The 22069-nt window shown below is 31.5% G+C and overlaps 1 protein-coding gene across 1 annotated transcript; it reads left to right on the top strand.

Moving 5' to 3' along the window:
- Nucleotides 1–15320, top strand: LOC115724762 (EG45-like domain containing protein). The gene is made up of 3 exons (XM_061116945.1): nucleotides 1–200; nucleotides 8966–9242; nucleotides 15064–15320. The coding sequence occupies exons 1-3, from the start codon at nucleotides 77–79 to the stop codon at nucleotides 15068–15070; spliced, it is 408 nt and encodes a 135-aa protein (XP_060972928.1). The 5' UTR covers nucleotides 1–76; the 3' UTR covers nucleotides 15071–15320.
- The last annotated feature ends 6749 nt before the right edge of the window (nucleotides 15321–22069 follow it).

Genomic DNA, 22069 nt, shown 5'->3' on the forward strand with positions numbered 1-22069 from the left:
CCTTATTACAAAATAATATTAATCTCATTAATTAGATTTTACATCAAAAAATTAGAAAGTTAAATATTAAAATATAATGAGAATGGAAATAAAAATGAAAAGTAATTTTGTGTTGGTGGTTTTGGGTATGTTCTTAAGCTTCTACTCAGTCGCACATGCAGATTCTGGAACTGCCACTTACTACACACCTCCTTATGTTCGTAAGTACATAACATATATAAATCTATATTTATATAAAAGTATCACTATTGCTTCTACTAGCTAGCTAGGGATGTTTTTTTATTTTTCATATTTTTTTTGAAACATTTATTATTCATATTCTAAGTAATTATATGTCAATTTTTTCATATGATATAATATATTGTAATTTTAATAAGTATCATGTTCGATTTCGAAAAATTCTAAGTATTTCATGATATTGAATGTAAAGTTTAAAATAATTTAGTGTACATGTATAAAATGTTTATAGTATAACTATAATGGAGAAAATCATACATAAAAAAAATAATCATTTATAATCTTTTAATATATTAAAAATAAAAATTATTTTCGCAAAACAAATAAAATTGATGTTCTCACCAACAAAAAAATTTATATATATAAATATATATATATTTATAGATTCATACATCTATTTTGTGAAAATTAATTTTTGGACCGTATGAATCTTTTATAAGTTATATCTATGAATTCATATTTTTGTTGTAATTATCATTGATATACATAAAGAGGGAGGGATTATATCAAATAAAATTATTTTAAGTTTCTCTTTATTCTGTTTGAAGCAGATTAAGATTATATTTAATAGAAGATGTAAAAATTGTGTTATATTTAGTATAAAAAAAAAATTGTGATATATTTTGGATCAATTTTTATCATTATGCACGTACAATTGTAAAATTTGATACAAAATTTAATATTTTTATCAAAAGTATAAAAAATAATAACTTTATCATTAATATTATTATATAAAACAAAATATAAATAATTCACCATTAATCTTATAGTAGATACATTAATAAAATAATAATAGTAATATAAAAGTTAATAATAAAGTTATACATTAATACAAATTTTATATTATAATAAATGTTTTAATAAATTTAGAATAATATTTGTTATGTGTTAAAATTGTATTATCTTTTAGCATAATATTGAAGTATATTTTTGGAGTTTTTACAAAAAGTACTAGATTTTAGTCAAAAGTTTATAATTTTACTGTGAGATAGAATTTTTTACAAAAATAATAATTTTTTATAAAATAACAAAATAAAATAATTAAAATAACAGTGAAATAACTAAAAAACAGTCGTTGAACAACCGTGAAAACTTAACACAGTACATAGTGTAAAATTTATACAGTATTTTTGAAGGAAAAAAAAATACAGTATTTTTAAAAAAAAATTCCACCCCATAATAAAAAAAATAAAAAAGTTAAAAATATGAGTATGTAATAGAAAAACCCCTATATATGTATATTATTTTTGTTAATTGAGCTATTTTAAGTTTATATCTTTTATAAGATGCTTTGATTAGATTGTTTAGTTTTGTTTTTTCTCTTTCTTTTTATTGAACGTTATAGACTGTTGAATGAATTTCATATAAAATAATGGAAAATTTACATGGTATATTAACTTTTGTTATTTTTTTACAAAAATACTGTCAGGCAGTATCTTTTACTTTTTTACTGTGTTTTTTGATAAGTTTCATACTGCAGTATACTGTGTTAAGTTTTCACTGGTGTTTTACTATTGTTTTGAGTTGTTCTGCTTTGTGTTTTACTGGTGTTTTATAAAAATACAGTATTTTTGAAAAAAATTCCGTATGACAGTATTTTGTAAAAATTAACTAAAATTCCAATATTTTTGTAAGTTTTCCAAAATAATCACATGACAAAATTTACACTCCAAAATATTTTCCAAATTAAGTACATAACATTTGCTGCAACGAACTTTTCAAGCCCATAAAAAATATAAAGGCCCAGGTGTCTTTACACAGTCCAGCTTATATAAGGCCCATTGTATTCCTTAAGTTGGGGAAATTTTATTTTATGATTTTTGAGGTATAAGTTGTTTTTTCTCAAAAAAAGTTATTTTATTAAAATTATTTAGAAAAAAGTTTAAAAATAGCAAAAACAGTAACTGATTACCAGATTACCATTCTAGTTTATCCTTGGTTTTCTCTTTTATATTTTTTAACTTTCTTATTAATTTTTCCTATAAAATTTTAAAGAGGAATTACTCCATATACTATTTTTTTAATTTTTTTTTTCAAATTCACGGTTTGGATTTCTAAAGTGGTTGCACCGCTAGTTGGAATAGGAGTTTCTATACAATTTTTTGTTGCAATTTAGATTGCAGCGCTAGTTGCAATAGGATTTTTTATATAGAATTCCGTAAAAATGAAAAGAAAAAAAAAACTGTTTTAAAGTATAAAAATTAAAAAAAAAAATTCTAATAATAAATATATATATAAGTAGAACAGTACTTCTTAATGGGTATTACCCATGAATGGTTACTAAACAAATTTAACTATAAATATTAATTTTAAAAATATCAAACCATCGAATTTTGATCTTATAACGAATAATGAAATCACAAATTTAAATTTCTATGCTTAATTTAAATTAATTAAAAAAATATCAAAAAATATTTCTTTTTACACTATATTAAAAATATGTTCATACAAAAATATTTAACTCAAACTCAACTTTTTCTTTTTAAATTTTTCTTGCTAAAAACTTTTTTTAAAAAATATTTTTTTACCGATGGAACAATCTCAGCCCATATGATATAAAAATGAGAGATTTTTTTAATTAGATAGAAAAATTATGCATAAAAAACTCAAAATTTTCTAATTTTACCCATTCATAGGTAATATTCATTAAAAATGCATCTATATATATATATTTGCACAAATGGTATAAATTAAAACACATAAATTTTTGACGTATAGAAGTATAGATTATTTAAAACAGACCAGAATATATGAGCCTAAATATGGGTCTATTTTATGGAAGTCTAAATTTTGTGAATAACTTTAGTGTAGTAGCATTACAAAAAATTTTACTTTTAGTCACAATAAAATTTGTGACTAAAAATGAAAAAAATTGTGACTAATTATAAAGCACGATTCCTATGTTGTGACTAAAATGTCCGTGACTAAAAGTATTAGTCACAAAAATTACAATTTGCTGTGACTAAATGTATTTTTAGTCACAATACTTGTTGTGACTAAAACTAAATTAGTGACAACTTGTAACTAAAAAGTATCTTTTAGTCACAAGTAATGTTTTGTTATGACTAAAAGTCACATTTAGTCACAAAAAAATTATGTTGTGACTAAAAGTTCTCACTAAAAGTAGTAATTTTTTGTAGTGTAGATATAATCTATTTTTATTACATTAATCTCTTAACAATTAACTTTTTTGTATTTTTAATTTATTCTTTTATATGCTCATGTTATTTAAGTACAGACTTTTATAGTTTTATTTGTTTATAATTTAATTTTCTAAGGTTATACTATTGATCATAACAAATCCAAATTCTTCAAATAAATTAATTAAATAAACAATAATTATATAATTGTTGAAATTTTATATATTATTATTACACCGTGCAGAAAATTTGTAGAGAGTGCTTCTTCTGTCCCTGTCCCCACTGAGGATTTTAATCCCCGTTCCCATCCCATCTCTACTTATTTCCTATCACGGAACGCGAAATCTCCTAATAGGATGAGAAAAGGGCGCGAAGTCCCCTAATATAAAAGATAAAGATTATTTTAAAGTTTTAAATATATAAAATTATTGAATTATATAAAATTTGAAATATACAAGTTATTATACAAAAATGCAACTTAAAAAATCATAATAATGATATTAATATACGAAAAATACAAACGCGTATTATAAAATATAAAATTTTAATGAAAAGATAATTAATAAATTAAACGAGTCCCCGCTACAGCGGGGAGTGTCATCCCCGTCCCCGCTATATTTAATATTTGGGGACAAAAAATTATCCTTGTTACCGACCTGTTCTCCATTTAGACGGTAAATTTTCGCCCTATTAGGGGCAAGTCCCCGTGGGACCCCATCCCATGGGTAAATGTACATCCTTAATCTATTTTTCTTAAACATGGAGTCATTTTTGTGTCAAAGGGATTTCATAAATTAAAAAAAAAAGTTTTAATCTGGTGATAATTTATAAATTTTACATACTAATTATTATATGTATGAGATATAATATTCATTTCCTATTATATTTTTTACTCTATTAGGTAATTTGAATTGGTAGATACAATAATAAATACTATTAACAAGTAACAAATAATAGATACTATTGGATATATATATATATATATATAAATAGGGCAAGACTATGGTATGACCTAGCAAAAGTTCTGTACCGGTAAGGAACTTTTTTTAACCATTGATTTTAGATCATGTGGTTATTATGATGTAAGGTGTATACTCTTACAATAGGACTGCTTGTATACGATTAAAACTTTATGCATATTATAATAATATTTAATGATATTTATTTTTTAAAAAAATAATATTAATAATTAAAAATTTAATTAATTTTTATTTTGAATTATTATTATTTTCTAAAAAAATAATATTAATAATTAAAAATTTTATTAATTTATTTTGAATTATTATTATTTTTTTAAAAGTTACTTTGAATTCTTTTTATATTGGTATTTATTTTTAAAAAAGAATTATTTTTTCTAAACTATTTTTTTTTTTTTTTGGTTTCTTATTTTTTGGCTTTTCATAATTTACTGTTGGTTTTTTTAATGTTTACACCTAGTCTTTTCTTTGTTTTGTCTTTAGGCTGTGCGTAGTTCTGGTGTTATTGACTGTTTTTCAGTGGTTTTTATCTTGTTATTTGGCTGCTCTTTTGAGACGCCAGTTATAAAAAAAATTAATTAATTTTGTTTGATATTATCTTTTCTGCCAAAATAATTGAGTTTAAGAGAAACAGGTTAGTACGGTTCCAATTAAAGAGCATCTAAAATCATTCAAGCGATCTCACATCAAAAGAATTTTTGAAAATAAATATCTATATAAAAATAATTTAAATTAATTTTAGAAAATAATAATAATAATTAAAAAATTAAAATTAATAATTTTTTTTTGAGATGAATTAATAAATTTTTTAATTATTAATATTATTTTATTTTTTAAAATAAATATATTATTAAATATTATTATAATATAGATAAAGTTTTAATTGTATACAAGCAGTCCTATAGTAAAAGTATATACCTTACATTATAATAACCACAAGATCTAAAATCAACGGTTAAAAAAAAAGTTCCCTACCGGTACGGAACTTTTGCTAGGTTCTACCATAGTATTACTCTATATATATATAATTATATATATATATACTAATTGTAATATATTAACAACAATCTATTAATAAGTAACAAGTAGTAATAGATACTACTAGCTAGATATACATTCAAAATTATATATATTAATTAGTTTAGTATTAACAAGTAAAAGATACTATTAATTAGTATATATTTGGAATTGTATAACCAGTAATGAATACTATTAAATAGACATATAAAATTTTATATACTAATTGGTATACATTTAAAATTGGATATGTTTTTTTTTTTTTTTGTGAATGAAAGAGATGCTTTATTAATGAAGAAAGTCATTCATTACAATTTCCACCAACTCGGATGGTAAATTACTAGCATCAAGAGTGCGATCTGACATGTAATAAGAGCTACGTGCAAGAAAATGCACGGCCTTATTAGCAGAACGCTTAACAAAAGACAAATTAACATAAGATAACTCAGAGAGAAGATGTTGACAGTCATGGACCAACATCCCGAATGTAGAGGGAAGAACCATGTTATTGTTGATAGCTTGGACTGCCATTAGACAATCAGTTTCAACCTCTACAGAGTTCCAACTTTTGGTTTTTATCCAACTAAGGGCCTCCTTAATTCCAATTAGCTCAACAATTTCAGGGGCAACACTACCAGATTTGCTTAAAGCATCAGCTCCAAGAACAGCTCCAAATGTGTCACGGGCTAAAAAACCAAAACCAAAAGAGTTGTAAGCTTCAAAGATAGCTCTATCAACATTTACCTTTATCTTGTTTCCCATAGGTTTAGTCCAATGCTCTTCCTCTTTACCTATCTCGAAAGAAGATAAAAGAGGATCAAAACGATTTTGTTGAGCACTTTGCCATTGATAAAGATTAGATCTTGCTGACAGAACCACATCCAAAGCAGCAGTACTTTTTTGATTCCAGAGTAACTGATTACGAGCATTCCATATTGCCCAAGTCACCATTAGAGCTTCTTCAATCTGCCCCGTGTTGTTACTGATCATAACTTGCTGAAACCACTCGTGATACACCATGCTAGCAGCTGAAGAGAAGTTGACAGAGGAACGATGCCAATAGGACCTGGCATAAGAACAATCAACTAATATATGTTGTATGGTTTCATCTGCAACATTGCAGAAAGTGCAGAATCAGGAGATAGGCACATGCTTAGTGTTGAGTTGGACTTTAGTAGCTAAAGTACCAGTGAGAGCTCGCCACCCAAATTGTAAGACCTTCGGTTGCACATTGATTTTCCAGAATGCAGACCAAAACTCAGTAGGCATACCAGAAACAATAGAGTGTTCTTGCATCCCTCTATAAGCACTTTCTACAGAATACACCCCAGTCTTCTCCCTGCTCCAAGTCCAATAATCCTTCTGGACAGTTTGGGGTAAAGGAATGTTTAGAATTAAATCTCTGTCTCTTACATCAAACATGTCTTCTAAAATTTCCTTGTCCCATTGAAGTCGATCCATACACATTAAAGAAGAGACCTTTTTATTCACAAGGCCAGGATTAACAGAACGCACGTAAGAATCAGTACCATCTGGGAGCCACGGGTCATCTAATATACTGGTTTCAAAGCCTCTTGCAATGCTTTTCCTCACACCAGCAAGAAGGAATTGCTTAGTTTCAAAAATGCTTCTCCACACATAACTGGGGTTATTTCCAAGAGAAGCTGTCAAAGCAGAACCAGAAGCAAAGTAACGAGCTTTAAAAACTCTGCTGACCAATGTATTATCAGCAACAAGTAACCTCCAAGCCTGTTTCCCAAGAAGAGCAAGATTGTAATCCCTTAAGTCTTTAAAACCAAGTCCACCATTGCTTTTATGCTTGCACAACTTTTTCCAACTCATCCAAGAAACACCACGGCTGTTTTTAGATGATTTCCACCAATAATTACTCATGACACTCTCTAAAGACTTGCAAGTGTTTATAGGCAAAAGAAACACTGACATAGCATGATTAGGGAGGGCTTGAGCCACGATTTTTAGTAGAAGTTCTTTACCAGCTTTTGACAAAAACTTGCCTTCCCAGCTCTGAATTCGCTTACACATTTTGTCTTTGAGAAAGCCAAATACTGCATTCTTATTCCTACTGATAATGCACGGTAATCCCAAGTAAAGACTAGAATCATCTGCTTCAACAATGCCCATTCTTTGGCATATTTGCATACGATCAATAGTGTGAGTGTTGGCACTAAAGAACACTGAAGATTTTGAGAAATTTACCATCTGTCCAGAAGCTCTTTCAAAGTCTTTGAGCAAAGTCAGCACCTTGGTAGAATCATTCTCATTGGCTCGACAAAAAACATAACTATCGTCCGCAAACAACATATGTGAGATGAAAGGAGCACCATTAGCAACTTTAATGCCTTTAATCTGATGTGTAACCTCATAATGTTTAATTAGTGATGAAAAAGCTTCAGCACAAATTAAAAACAAGTAAGAGGACAACGGATCACCTTGTCGAATGCCTCTTGTAGGAATGATTGGTCAAATTGGATATGTTAATAGATACTACTATACATTATTTTTTATATATTTGAAAATTGTATAGATATTATATATTAGGCATACGTATAAAATTATATATGGTATATATTAAAAATTATATATACTAATTGGGGGATATATTTAAAATTGTGCAATACTAATTACAAGTAAAAAATATTCTTAGGTTTGATACTGTATGTACTAATTGGTATATATTTAAAATTATATATATACTAATAAATGTTATTTGGTAGCTAGATACTATTTGATATTATTTTAAAGTACTTTTATATGATGTTTAAAATATTGCAGTAATAGTTTATTATTTTTCTTTTCATTTAATAATTTCTTTGAGGTATGATAATTAATTATTACTCTTAATAATAATTATAAATTATGTATTTAAATATAATATTTGGTTTGTTATTAAAAAATTTTGTTATTTCAGTTACACTTTTTTTTTTTAAAATAAATAAACTTTATTTGGTGAAGATTTCAGTTACAATTTTGTATATAGGCAAAAAAAAAAAAATTAATTATCATTATGTTATAATATTTTTTATAAGATATTTGTATAATTAAGTGCATATTGTTGTATAAATGTGTTAAATTCTCTCTCTTTTTAAGAAATTTGTTACTCTTCTTATTTTAAGTTTTATAATAAAATAAATTTGTTAATCTTAAATAGCAAATATATGATATGGTGTATTTTTAATAATAATAAAAGCATATCATTATTATTGGAGCGCTTTGTCTGCCTAAAAAGAGCAAAAAAAAAAATCTGTTGTTTTCAAATTGGTGTGTTTTCTCTTTTTCCACCAATTATTTCAAGACAATCTGTACCTATTTTACATGTATTAAGTTAGTTTAGAGTTTATTAATGAATTCATTATATGTTAAATAGTTATAAATAATGTGCACTAAAATAATTAGTGGGACAGAAAAGACATACCAATTTAGAGATAACAGATTTTGGCTAGCTCTACATGCATACTGAATTTGTTTCTACTAATAACAAATAATGATAATAACAAAGATGATTATAAGTATTTAAAATATATTTTATATTTTTACAATAATATGGTGAAACTATGTATACATGCATGGATGCAGCTTCTTCATGCTATGGATATACAGACGAAGGTGTAATGATCGCAGCAGCAAGCGATGTGATTTGGAACAACAGAGAAGCATGTGGGAAGCAATATAGGATTGAATGCACTGGACCCACAAATGATGGTGTCACTCAACCATGCACTGGCCAAAGTGTTGTGGTTAAGATTGTTGATTACTGTCCTTCTGGCTGTGCTGCAACCATTGATCTTTCTCAAGAGGCTTTCTCTGTTATTGCCAATACTGATGCTGGAAAAATCCAAATTACCTATACTCAGTAAGTACATATATATATAAATTAATAAGAAATATATTTTTTTATGAAGAAAATATATAAATTTTATAGGCATAAAAATAAAAATATATGATTGTAAGGTTTGAGATAAGAATAGAAGGAGAAATTGAAAAGAAAGAGTGTTCTATATTCGATTAATGAAAAGAAAGAGTGTTATATAGGTATTAGAGAAGATAACAACCTTCTAACTGTACAACCAAAGAATACTCAACTAACAGAGTTAGTTAATTAATAGTAACAACTAACTAACTAACTACAAACTAACTAACCAGCTTTCTTAATAACCCCCTTCAAACTGAGTGTGGTTTTGAAAATCACACACATTTTGTCTCGAAATTCAGAAAACCTGGTGCTGGAGATTGACTTAGTGAGACAATCAACAATCTAAGCAGTAGCTGGAACATGCTTAACATTGATGTGTTGTTGTAGGACTTTGTCTCAAACAAAATAGAGATCAATCTTTATGTGTTTGGTACGAGCATGAAGGACGAGATTTGCAGCAAGGAGGATTGTGCTCTGGTTGTCACACTACACAGAGTGAACAACAACTTGAGGAATCTGAAGTTTGTGAAGCAGAGATTGGACCCAGGTGACTTTAGCAACAACATTTGCAAGGCTTTGAAATTCTGCTTTAGAGGAGGGCCTGCTTAAGATTTCCACCAAAATAGATGCATTAGCCAGAAGTGGAATGTCTGTCATCTAGAACAGATGCCCAATCTGCATCACAGAAGACATCAAGAGAGAAGTCTGAAACAGATTTGAGGAGCAGACCATAATCTAAGGTGCCTACAATGTACCTCAGAATTTGTTTCATAGCAGTCAAGTGTGTATGCAAGGGATTTTGCATAAATTAACACACTTTATTGAGACAAAAGGCAAGCTCCGGTATGGTTATGGTAGCATACTGCAGACCTCCAACAATTGACCTATACAGTGTAGCATCTTTGACAGGTTCACTACCATAGTTAGAAAGCTTAAGGCCACTGGTCATAAGAGTATTTTGTCTGTTTACATTTTGCATATCACCTTTGGTAAGAAGATCTTGAAGGTACTTTGTTTGAGTAAGCAATACACCAACTGGATTTCTGATAACTTGAATGCCCAAAACATAGTTAACAAGGCAAAGATATTTGAGTGAGAAAGTAGAACTTAGTTCATGGATGAGCTATTCAACAAGGGTGTCATCATTATCATTTACATAGATAAGAATATAGATGCATGATTGAGATGTTACCCTTATGAAGAGAGATTGATCAGCCTTTGAAAACTGAAATACATGTTGAACCAAAGGTGTGGACAACTTCTCAAACCAGGCCCTTGGTGCCTGTTTGAGACCACATAAAGCCTTGTTGAGCTTGCACGCATAGTTTGGATGGTATGGATCAATAAACCCTGGTGGTTGTTGCATCTAAATGTCTTCCTTTAGGTCTCCATTAAGGAAAGCATTACTGACATTTAACTACCTTATTATCCAGCCTTTAGTAACAGCTATGGTGAGCACAATCCTGATGGTGATTGGCTTAACCACGGGACTGAATGTCTCAGAAAAATCAAACCCAACTTGTTGATGGAAGCCTTTGGCCACTAACCTTGCTTTGCATTTGTTAAATGAACCATTTGCATTTTGTTTTATTCTCATAACACACTTGCAGCCTATACAGGTTTAATTTCTAGTAAAGGAACAAGCACGCATGTCCTATTTTTCTTTAAAGCAAACATTAATGTGGAAATTGCTTCAAACCAGTGAGTTTCTTCTAAGGCTGCTTGAACAGATTTGGGTTCATAAACAGCTAACAAAGCCTTTAGTTTCTTTATCCCTGCCTTAAGTCTTGGTGTCATGTGATGTTTGGAAGTAGATGACACTATTGCATATATCTGCAGGTAAATTGTTAGTAACAATAGGCACATTTGTGTTAACAGTGTTGTAGTAGGTATTGTGGACTGTTGAATTGGTATGTCCCCAAGATTCTGATCAATGATGTTGGGAGAGACTGATATGGATGGATTTACTACTGACAAAGGAATAGAGACTGGGTCATTTGTTGCTAGTATGAGAAGAGGAGTAGAAGTCTGTCTCAATGGAGCAACAACATGAGCAGAAGCATGTGCTACTGGTGTAGGAACAGTAGGAGGGTCAAGGGGAATGACAGTGGGAGGAGTTGGTGGATTGTTGACATTGAGGAATGACACTAGAGGAGGAATATCAGAGATAGAAGTGGGATGAGATTCATTGTGACTGAACTGAGTCACTTGACTATTAGCATAGGGGAATGTGTTTTCATCAAAGACAACATTTTTAGATACATAGAGCCTGTGATCTTTAGACAAACATTTGAACCCTTTATGCGCCATGCTATAACCTAGAAAAATATAAGGTATAGACCTGTATTGCAGATTACTTTTGTTGTACGGCCTAAGATTTGAATAGAAAAGGCACCCAAACACTCTGAGACGTGTGTAGTCAGGGATAGTTTTAAATAGCACCTCAAGAGGAGATGTGTTCATTAGTACAAGGGTTGGCCTTTTGTTAATGAGATAAGCTGATGTTCGAAAAGATTCATCCCAATATTTGAGAGAAAGAGGAGCCTGTGCAAGCATGGTTAAATCAGTTTCTACAACATGCCTATGCTTCCTCTCAACAACACCATTTTGTATATGAGTGTGAGGACAAGCAAGTCTATGCACTATGCCTGAGCTCTCAAGGAGAATAATAAAGGCTCTAAACACACCCCCCCAATCTGACTGAAGTGTTTTGATCTTAAAACCCAATTGTAATTCAACTTGAGCCTTGAATTTTGTGAAAGTAGGCAAAGCCTCATCATGAGTTCTAAAAAGATAAAGCCAAGTATATCTTGAATATGCATCTACAAAGCTAATGTAATATCTATAACCATTGAATGAATTAATGGGTGTAGGTCCCCATAGATCTAAATGGAGTAGCTGTAATGGTTCTGTATAAGTAGTATTGGAGTGAGAAAAGGGTGATTTGTGAGATTTTCCAAGACAACAAGATTCAAACACATAAAAAAAATTATTTGATAGTGGTATATTACATTTTGACAAAGCCATTTTTACAATTTTGGAAGTAGGGTGGCCAAGCTTGTTGTGCCACAAAGAATTAGAATTGGAATTGAAAGGATGATGACTATGGCATTGAGGTGCAGGCTGAGATGCTTTACCATGAACAGGTGAAGGGGAGAGAATACTCAATTGAGTAGAATTGAATTTGTACAATCCATTCTCAATATTCCCAACCAACAAAATCCTTTAGGTAGCATGATCCTTGACACAATAATAGAAGGGATAAAACTCAAAAAACACATTGTTATCTTGAGCAAACTTAGATACATAAAGCAGATTTTTTGTTATGAAAGGAACATGTAATAGACTATTGAGAGACAATGTTTAAGATAAGAAAGGAGAGTTGATCAGGGACTTACCAACACTTTCAATATTTAGGCCAGCACTATTACCAACAAGAAATTGTTCATTACTTGCATAAGATGTGTTGGCTCCAAGATTGGTAGAATCTGGTGTGAGATGGTGAGTGGCACCTGAGTCAAGGTACCAGTTGTCATCATGGACAGTTTCTGGTGTGGCATACATTGTAGGCATCTCAGCAATGTGAGCAGTGGCAGGGAAATTGGCAAAAGACTCAGGACCAGTAAATGACTTTTTGAAGCAATAGAAACATTGCTTAATAACCAAATGACCAAATTTGTGACATAATTGACACTGAGCTTTTTGATTCATTTGGTATTTTGGCCTCGTCTAGGGTTGGAATAGCCACCACGTTAGCCAGGGGGGCCATTTTGTTTTTGGAGTAGGACCACCTCAAGACATAGAATACCCTATATAACCATCAGTGCAAGGGGACCACCACGGCTGAATCCAAATGGAACAGGTAGAGCTGAGTACGATAGACGATTATATGAGTGGAAACCATTTAATCTTGAGTGAGAAAGATTGGCTTTAGCTTTCAAAATATCAAGATTCTTTGTGTGTTTATCAATGCGAGTAGATTGAGCCATTATTAACAAAGCTTTGATCTCTGCTACAGTGTAGTCATCTTTCCTTATAATAACAAAGGTGACAAACACATCGTACTCAGCTGGTAATTCATTGAAGATAGCTTCAATATGATCTTGAGGTGTGTGTTTATGACCAATCACGGTAAGAAGATCGACAATCTCTTTGATCTTGAGCAGATAGTCATTGAGAGAACCTGTAAACTTGGTGTTTTGAAGTTGGGTCTTGTAAGGTCCTATATTTGTTGTATTAAGAGTTGTATATAGAACTCATTGAGAGTGAGCCATATCTAAGTAGTGGTGTCACAACCTATCATCATTTTGTGGTCTTCTCAAACATGGACAACAGAAGCCAAGAAACTAGGAGATTGTCCTGCTGTTCCCAATCTTCGAATTTAGGGTTGACAGTGTGAGATCTTTCATCTACAGCACTAAGGTACTTTGGTATAGCTCTGTCATGATCGAGATATTTCTGAAGTCGCGACTGCCTTTGATCGATGTTAGAACTTGATGTCGCCATGGGAGGTAATTATGTTCATTGAGTTTAATCGAGAGAGAATGAGTAAAAGAAACAAGGTAGGATTTTGGTAGTAATGCTTTATAATTGTTCTCTATCTGAGCATTGTTCAATCTTGATGCTCCACTGTTAGAGGTATGAGAAATCTTCATTATGAACGAAAGAAAAAGCTCTGATATCATGTAAAGTTTGAGACAAGAATAAAGAGACATTGAAAGAAAGAGTGATCTATATTCATTGATTAATGAAGAAGGTTACAAACAGTTTATATAGGCATCAGAGAAGATAACAACCTTCTAAGAATACAATCAAAGAACACTTAACTAACAGAATTAGTTATTTAACAATAACAACTAACTAACTAATGAGCTTCCTTAACAATGATAATAGAAAAACAAAATATTAATTTAATTTATTGGGACTTACTAATGAAAATGATGGTATAAGGATGGGGTTTTAACTGAAAATATATGATATAATAATTAATTAAAGAATTTGAGTGACTATACCTCTACAAGACCAAAAATGAAATAATACTAAATATTGAAAATATTGAAATAGTATGATTAAAGTTATTATGTTATTTGAATAATTATTCTTATATAAATTAATAAGTTTTAGTTTTTTATTGAATAATGCCCTTGAAATTATCTTATGTGTAAAATTTTGACAAAAGTTAAATTATAAATTTAAGTAATATGAGGTTATTATTGTTTTTCATATATAAATATACACAATTTGAGGTCTTTCAGTTAAAAATGCACTTAGAATGTAAATGGTTTGTGGAGTAATAATAATTTTCTGATTTACTATCAAAAAAATATATGTTTTTTCATATATATTATTATTATTATTAAAATTTTGACAAAAGTTTTTAATAATATCTTTTATCAGTAAATTAAATTATATATTGTAAATTATTCTAATTATAGTAGTTTATAAAAAATCTTTACAATCCTAGATTCTTCGAAAAAAAAAAAGATTGAAATAAAAAAAATGGTTTTTTTTTTATCCAAAAACATTTGAATAGTTTTTTAAATTAATCCTAGAAACTAATTAGAAAATAGCTTTATAATTCATTTCTTTACTATACTCATTCCATGAACCAAGTTATTATAAACATTAATATTTACTTAATTCATCCATCTTTTGGTTATAATTATTAATTATTAAACCATTTGTATCGTTTATATATATAAAATGTTTAATAGAGATTATTATGTAAGTATGCTTATTTATTTTAACACTTACTTTGCAGGGTTTGATGATTCATACGAACGTACTGAGAATAAGCATGATATATATATAGTACAGATTATATAATTATATGTATACGTTGATCTCAAGTGTTAGTGTGTTACTACACTTTAGTGTTTAAATAAAAAAAATATGGCATGCATTATATAAATATATATATATATATTTATATATATAACATGCATGAACTAATAAGTTTGTGTACTATTTGAATGAAAGTAAATAATATTAAGTAAATTAAACAAAAAAGTTTTCTTTATGATAGGCATAATTTAATGATAATAAATTAAATTTCATCAAATAGCCACAATAAGTTTTGAAATGTCTCAAGGAACACACTTTTAGCTAGCAAAATAAAATTGCAGTTAGAAAAATCAATGTTGTGACACTGGTAGGAGATCGATATTGTAAAAACTGTCCACACGGCATCATACTAAAAAATTTGACACATCTTTAATTAATGTTCGTCGTATGCATGCACTTAGTAGGGGTGGACAACATCTGAACCAATTTAATTACATAGAATCAATCCAATCTAATTAAATTACAAAAAGTACTTGGATATCAAATTACAATTGAATTTGATTGAATGTTAATAGTTTTAATTGGATTGAATCGTTTGTTGGATGATATATGATTCAAGCAAACATAATTTTCTTTTCTTTTTTTTTTTTTTTTGAAAAAGAAAAAACAAGTAACATTAGCGTGGGATTTTTTTTTCTTTTTTGTTTCATTTGTAGATTTTACTCAATATGCCAGTTTTCCAATTTTGGTAGCATTATTCTTTTTTTCCGTATTTATTAAAGCTAGATTTAAATTGATCATATTTTTGTAAATTTTTCAAACAACAAAAATATGTTGGTCCAAGATTTTATTTTAGGGTTAATTTCACAAATACACAAAAACAACAAAAATACGGTTTCACGGAATTTTAAACATTTTTACGGTTTTTTTGATTGTATTTACATAAAATACGGTCTTTTTATATTGAAATTTTGTTCATTTGTTGTTAATTTTTTGTTAAATGTATGTTATTTTTTGTTGTTATTTTCATGTTACTTTTATGTTGTTTTCTTGTTTATTTTATGTTGTTTTCGTGTTTTTTTTGGAAAATCGTAAAAATTTAAAAAAAAAAAAAAAAATTATTTTTTAAACGTAAAAATATAAATATCTTACAAAAAAATGGTACCTTATGTAATTATTTTTTTTATTTTAACCCAAATTGTAGACACCTTAGGCCCAAATTCAGTACTTTTGTGAAAGTTCCACGTAATTTGATTACCTCATGCTCTTTCTTTCGTATAAATAATTGAAAATGTATGGTTTCAAATTGTGCATGTCTATAACTCAAAAAATTAAAAAAAAAAAAAAAAAAAAAAAAAAATTGTGCATGTCTAAAATATGATATTTTTGAAATTTTGATCATTTCAATGGAAACTTGTTCAACTTGAATGGGTGAATGACACACAGGTCAACTTTGTTCGGAAGAATTTCAACCGAGGTCTTAACATTAATTTTCATCTTGTACCATCGTAATTATTAACAGAACATACACTTATATTCAAGGAAACTCTTACTTATTCTTTCGATGTGGGACTTGGGTTGATACTCTAACAATTAAACTACAAAAAGTGATATATTGCTATTGATGCATTTTAATATTAAATCCCACAAATTTTGATTTAATTTGCAATACTGGAAACTACTGACCAATTATAGCAAGTCACGTTTTAAGGTGTCAAATATCAATTATCAAAGTATTAACATTTGTTTTCGTGCAGAAGAAGAAGAAGGCTACTCCTCAGAAGAAGGCTCATATGATTGGAACTCAATGGCTCAGGTCTGGAAAAAATAACAACATGGGAGCGAATTCTGCAGAAGGTCAGTCGGCCGGAGAATATGGTGAAGGTGCTATTCCGGTGGGTGGAGAGGTGACTAATCAAGGCATTAATCATGCCAATATTAGGGGAGGAAATCGTGGGATTGGCCGTGGGAAATCTGTAGCTGGTAGTATTAATGGTGAGGGAGTAATCAGTGGTGTAGAAATGGGGAAAGAACAAGTGTTATATATGGAAAGTATGGAGGAGGGTCAATGTTATGTGGAAGGCAATGAATCTGTGGCTATTACTGATCCCAAACGTAGAAGGGTATTTGTTGGACAAATGGAACATGATATTGGGCCCAATAGGGACTCAATTGTTGAAGACCAAATGTTGGGTGATGGGCCAAATTCAAATGAAAAGGAAGCTTATGGAGAAGTTATGGGTATGAAGATTGATCTATCAAAAAACTTAAGTGGGGCGGGTTCTGGTGTTCAGGCCCGCCGAGAATTATGACCACGTTAAGTTGGAATTGCCGTGGGCTTGGGAACCAACGGACTCTACAATTCCTTAAGGATTTAGTTATCCAAAAGAAACCCAAAGTTGTTTTTTTGTGTGAAACATTATGTGGTAAAGAAGGAGTGGAGCGGGCTAGATTACAGTTGGGCTTCGATGGCTCTATTGTGGTTGAGGCCCAAGGTCATAGTGGGGGTATTGCACTTTTGTGGAAGCATAAAGAGGAGGTTCAACTTATAGACTACTCTAGTAAACATATTAATGTCAAAATATGTATTACTGGGCAGCCTATATGGAGGTTAGTGGGGATGTATGGTGAGGCTAATAGAAGTCTAAGGCATAATACATGGAGACTTATAAGACAACATGCTGAAGATACTCGATGGCCATGGGTCATAATTGGGGATCTAAATAATGTCTTAAGTCAAGAAGACAAGCATGGTGGAAGACCATATCCAAATAGTCTCATACAAGGGTTCAATCAAGTTGTGCATGATTGTAACTTAGTTGATATGGACTTAATTGGCCATCCCTTTACTTGGGAAAAATGCCGTGGGACTTCAAGATGGGTGGAGGTTCGGTTAGACAGAGCACTTGTGTCTAAGAATTGGATAGATGAATTCAATTGCTCAAAGCTCTATAATCTGAATTTTTCCTCTTCTGATCATTGTCCAATTTTGTTGGAGCCAACGGTAGAGAAAATACACACTGGGCCGAAGCAATTCAAGTTTGAAAATGCATGGCTTCGCGAGCCGCTTTGCCATCAGGTGGTCAAAGATGTTTGGGAGAGGGAGTCGGGTAATGATATTCAGACAAAAATAAAGAGGTGTGGGGAGGAGTTGCTTCAATGGGGTAAAGAGTATACTGGAGACTTCAAAACAAGAATCAAAGAAGCAAAAATAAGTCTGAAACAATTCAAAGGCAAGAGGGATAGTTACTCGGTTAGCAAATATGAAGAAGCCGAGAAGAACTTGTTCGAGATTTTGACACAACGGGAGGTCTTTTGGAAGCAACGGTCGAAGCAACTTTGGCTCAAGGAGGGGGATCAAAATAGCAAATATTTTCATGCTTCGGCAAGCACCCGGAGACGGCAAAATTCAATCCAAAAACTACAAGATGCAAATGGAGTCTGGTATGATTGGGATAGTGGATTAGGAAATTTAATTTCCAATTATTATGATGATCTATTTTCTACTTCCAATTCTTTAGGAGATGATGTGCTTAATTGTATTGACCCTTGCATAACTCCTGAAACTAATGATTGTTTAATAAGAGAGGTTTCGGAGGATGAAGTACGGACTGCAATTTTCCAAATGCATCCTGATAAAGCTCCGGGACCGGATGGTATGACTCCTGGTTTCTATCAGAAGTATTGGTCTGTGGTTGGTGAGGATGTAACTGATCTGGTTCGTAAGTTTTTTAGTACTGCATCTCTTCCTATGAGCTTGAATGACACCAACATTGTGCTTATTCCTAAGAAAACTAATCCGGTGTGTTTGTCTGACTTAAGGCCGATTGCACTATGCAATGTAGTGCTCAAAATCATTTCTAAGGTCATGGCAAATAGGCTGAAAGGGATTCTTGGGACTATCATTTCAGATACTCAAAGTGCCTTCGTCCCAGGGAGGCTTATCACAGATAATATTATGGTGTCTTACGAGATTATGCATTACATGAAAAGGAAGACAATGGGAAAGGTTGGACAAATGGCGGTAAAGCTAGACATGAGTAAGGCCTATGATAGAGTGGAATGGGGTTTTTTAGAGGCTATGCTATATCGAATGGGCTTTCATTCACAGTGGGTCTCTTTGACAATGTCGTTGGTTTGCTCAGTTAAATACTGGATTCAAGCGAGCGGTCATTCGTTGGGTCCAATTATTCCTACTCGAGGTATTAGACAAGGGGATCCTCTTTCCCCTTATTTGTTCATTCTCTGTGCGGAAGGGTTGTCTGCTTTAATAAGAAAATTTGAAGCTCGAGGTTGGTTAAAAGGCTGCAAGGTTGCCCGTGGAGCCCCTTCTGTATCTCATATGTTTTTCGCCGATGATAGTTATATGTATTGTCGTGCTCTTGAACAGGACGCCCAATATATCGTCGAGTTGTTGAATTGCTTTGAGAGGGCATCAGGACAAAAGGTAAATCTTATGAAGTCTTCTATTTTCTTCAGCAAAAACACAGATGATAGGGTGAAGCACAACATATGCACTATTCTTGGTATGTCAGAGGCAAATGAACAAAGCACTTACCTGGGGTTACCGAATACAATGGGTAGAAACAAGAATGCTATTTTGGGCTTTTTGAAAGAGAAAATGCAGCGAAGAATTGAGGGATGGGATAGCAAACTTCTCTCACGGGCTGGGAAGGAGGTGCTTATTAAGACTGTTGCGCAATCTCTGCCTAAGTATGCAATGAGTGTGTTCTTGTTGAACAAAGGAATGTGTGAAGAGATGGAAAGCATGATGTGTAGTTTCTGGTGGCGTACTTCGAACAAGAGCACTAAGGGCATTCATTGGATGAGTTGGGATCGGATGTGTGCCCCAAAAGATCGAGGGGGTCTAGGATTTCGAAAACTGAGAGATTTTAACATCGCTCTTTTGGGCAAACAAGGCTGGCGGTTGTTGTCAAATCCTCAATCGTTAGTAGGCCGTATCTTTAAGTCTCGTTATTATCCTAGAGGTTCTTTCTTAGATGCTGAACTTGGTTCGAATCCAAGCTTCATATGGCGAAGTTTAATGGAGGCACAAAGCTTGGTAAAAGAGGGCTGTCGAATTGCATTGGGTTCAGGTATGGGAACTAGCATTATGAAGGATCCGTGGCTGTTGGATATGTCAAATCCCTATACAACTACTGTTAATCAAGCAATTGTTGATAAAACAGTGGATTCACTTATGGTTATGGGGGAAAGGAGGTGGGACGTTGATCTGGTACTAGACATTTTCAATAAGAGAGATGCAGATTTAATCCTAAGTATGCCTTTGTTTTCTTCTGTTGACTATGACAAATTGCAATGGTGCTATGAAAAGGATGGTGAGTATTCGGTCAGTTCTGCTTATAATCATATACAAAATAAAAAATTTCTCAACGAACCAGTGGGCGAAACTCAATTTTGGAAGCGTTTTTGGAAGACAAAAGTGCCACCGAAAGCACTGAATTTAGTTTGGAGGGCTGTGACAAACTGTCTCCCAACACGCATCCAACTCATCACTAAACATGTCCATGTGCAAAGGAGCTGTCCCAGGTGTTTAATTGATCCAGAGTCGGCTATACACTGCCTGGTTTTTTGCTCTGAAATTACAAGCTGCTGGTGTGCAGCTGGTTTTTCGACTGGTGCAGCAGTAAACCAGACTTTCGGGCACTGGTTTATGGAGGCAGCTGCTACATGGGACGATACTCAATATAAATTGGCAATTATGTTGTGCTGGTCTATATGGCAAGCTCGGAATGATAAAGTTTGGAAAGGTATTTCTAGACAAACTCAACATATATTGGCATTAGCAAGAGGTAATCTTAATCAATGGTGTAACGCTCAAGAAAGAACTTTTGTTCCCTCTCAATTGAATTTAAATCCGAATGAGGGGGGTGAGCATTGGATGAAACCGATTGGTAATACGATTAAGATCAATGTTGATGCTTCTATTTTTGAAGACCAAAACCGATATGGTTTTGGTTGGGTTGCTAGAAATAATGAAGGCAGACTCTTGTGGGCGAAAAATGGCAGCAGATGGGGCAACGTATCTGCTGAATTTGCAGAGGCAATGGGTCTCAAAGAGGTTCTAAGTTGGCTAAAGGAAAGCAATCTCTCCAATGTTGTGGTAGAATCTGATAGCTTGGTCACTATCCAAGCTATTAGAAGTTCTATTTCCCTTTGTTCTACCTTTGGCTTTTGTATTTCTGAATGTCAAAGATTGATTTCAAATTTAAGTAATGTTGATGTATGTTTTGTCAAACGATCCGCGAATCGTGTAGCTCACCATCTTGCAAGAGCTTCCGATTCTTTAGCTGATTGTACGTACAGGGAATCTACAATCCCTGCTACGATTATGGATGTAATCCATCGTGATATTTAATAAAGTTTGCGAATTTTATTCAAAAAAAAACATTTGTTTTCGTGCATGTGTCCTTTGTGGGAGATGTGTAAGTGCGTCTTTTTTTTTTTTTTCTTGAGTATTGCGTAATGATATTACAATCAACTAATAAGTTAGGAGTTTTGGGTTCGAACCTATACCTTTTCTCTTATTCTCATCTCTTCCTCACCACTAAGGTAGCCTTAGTGGCTTGTAAGTGTGTCTAATTAACTTTTCACATCTCTTACATGGAGCAAATCTTTAAGAGAACCACTTGCAAATCATAAATTTTTAAATAAATATATATTATTTTAAATATAAACAAATTAGTCCCTATTGTTGTTCATTTTTCCAAAGCGTTGCCATTCAAGCCTAAAAGTAGCTGAATAATGAAAATATAGATGTATTTATTCCTCCGCAAAATCAATGGAAAATTTAACAAATTTTTAAACATGTCTTCTATTTTCATTTAAAATTCTTTTACCTAATTAATTTAACTATTTTTCTTTTAAAATAAATAAATAAATAAATTTAATTTTTTTTAATATATATATGGGTCGGGCTTCACCCGCTAAACTACAGGAAAGAGTCAGGCCGAATCGAGTTG

This window comes from Cannabis sativa, chromosome 6 (assembly GCF_029168945.1).
Source record: "Cannabis sativa cultivar Pink pepper isolate KNU-18-1 chromosome 6, ASM2916894v1, whole genome shotgun sequence".
Taxonomy (NCBI): Eukaryota; Viridiplantae; Streptophyta; class Magnoliopsida; order Rosales; family Cannabaceae; genus Cannabis; species Cannabis sativa.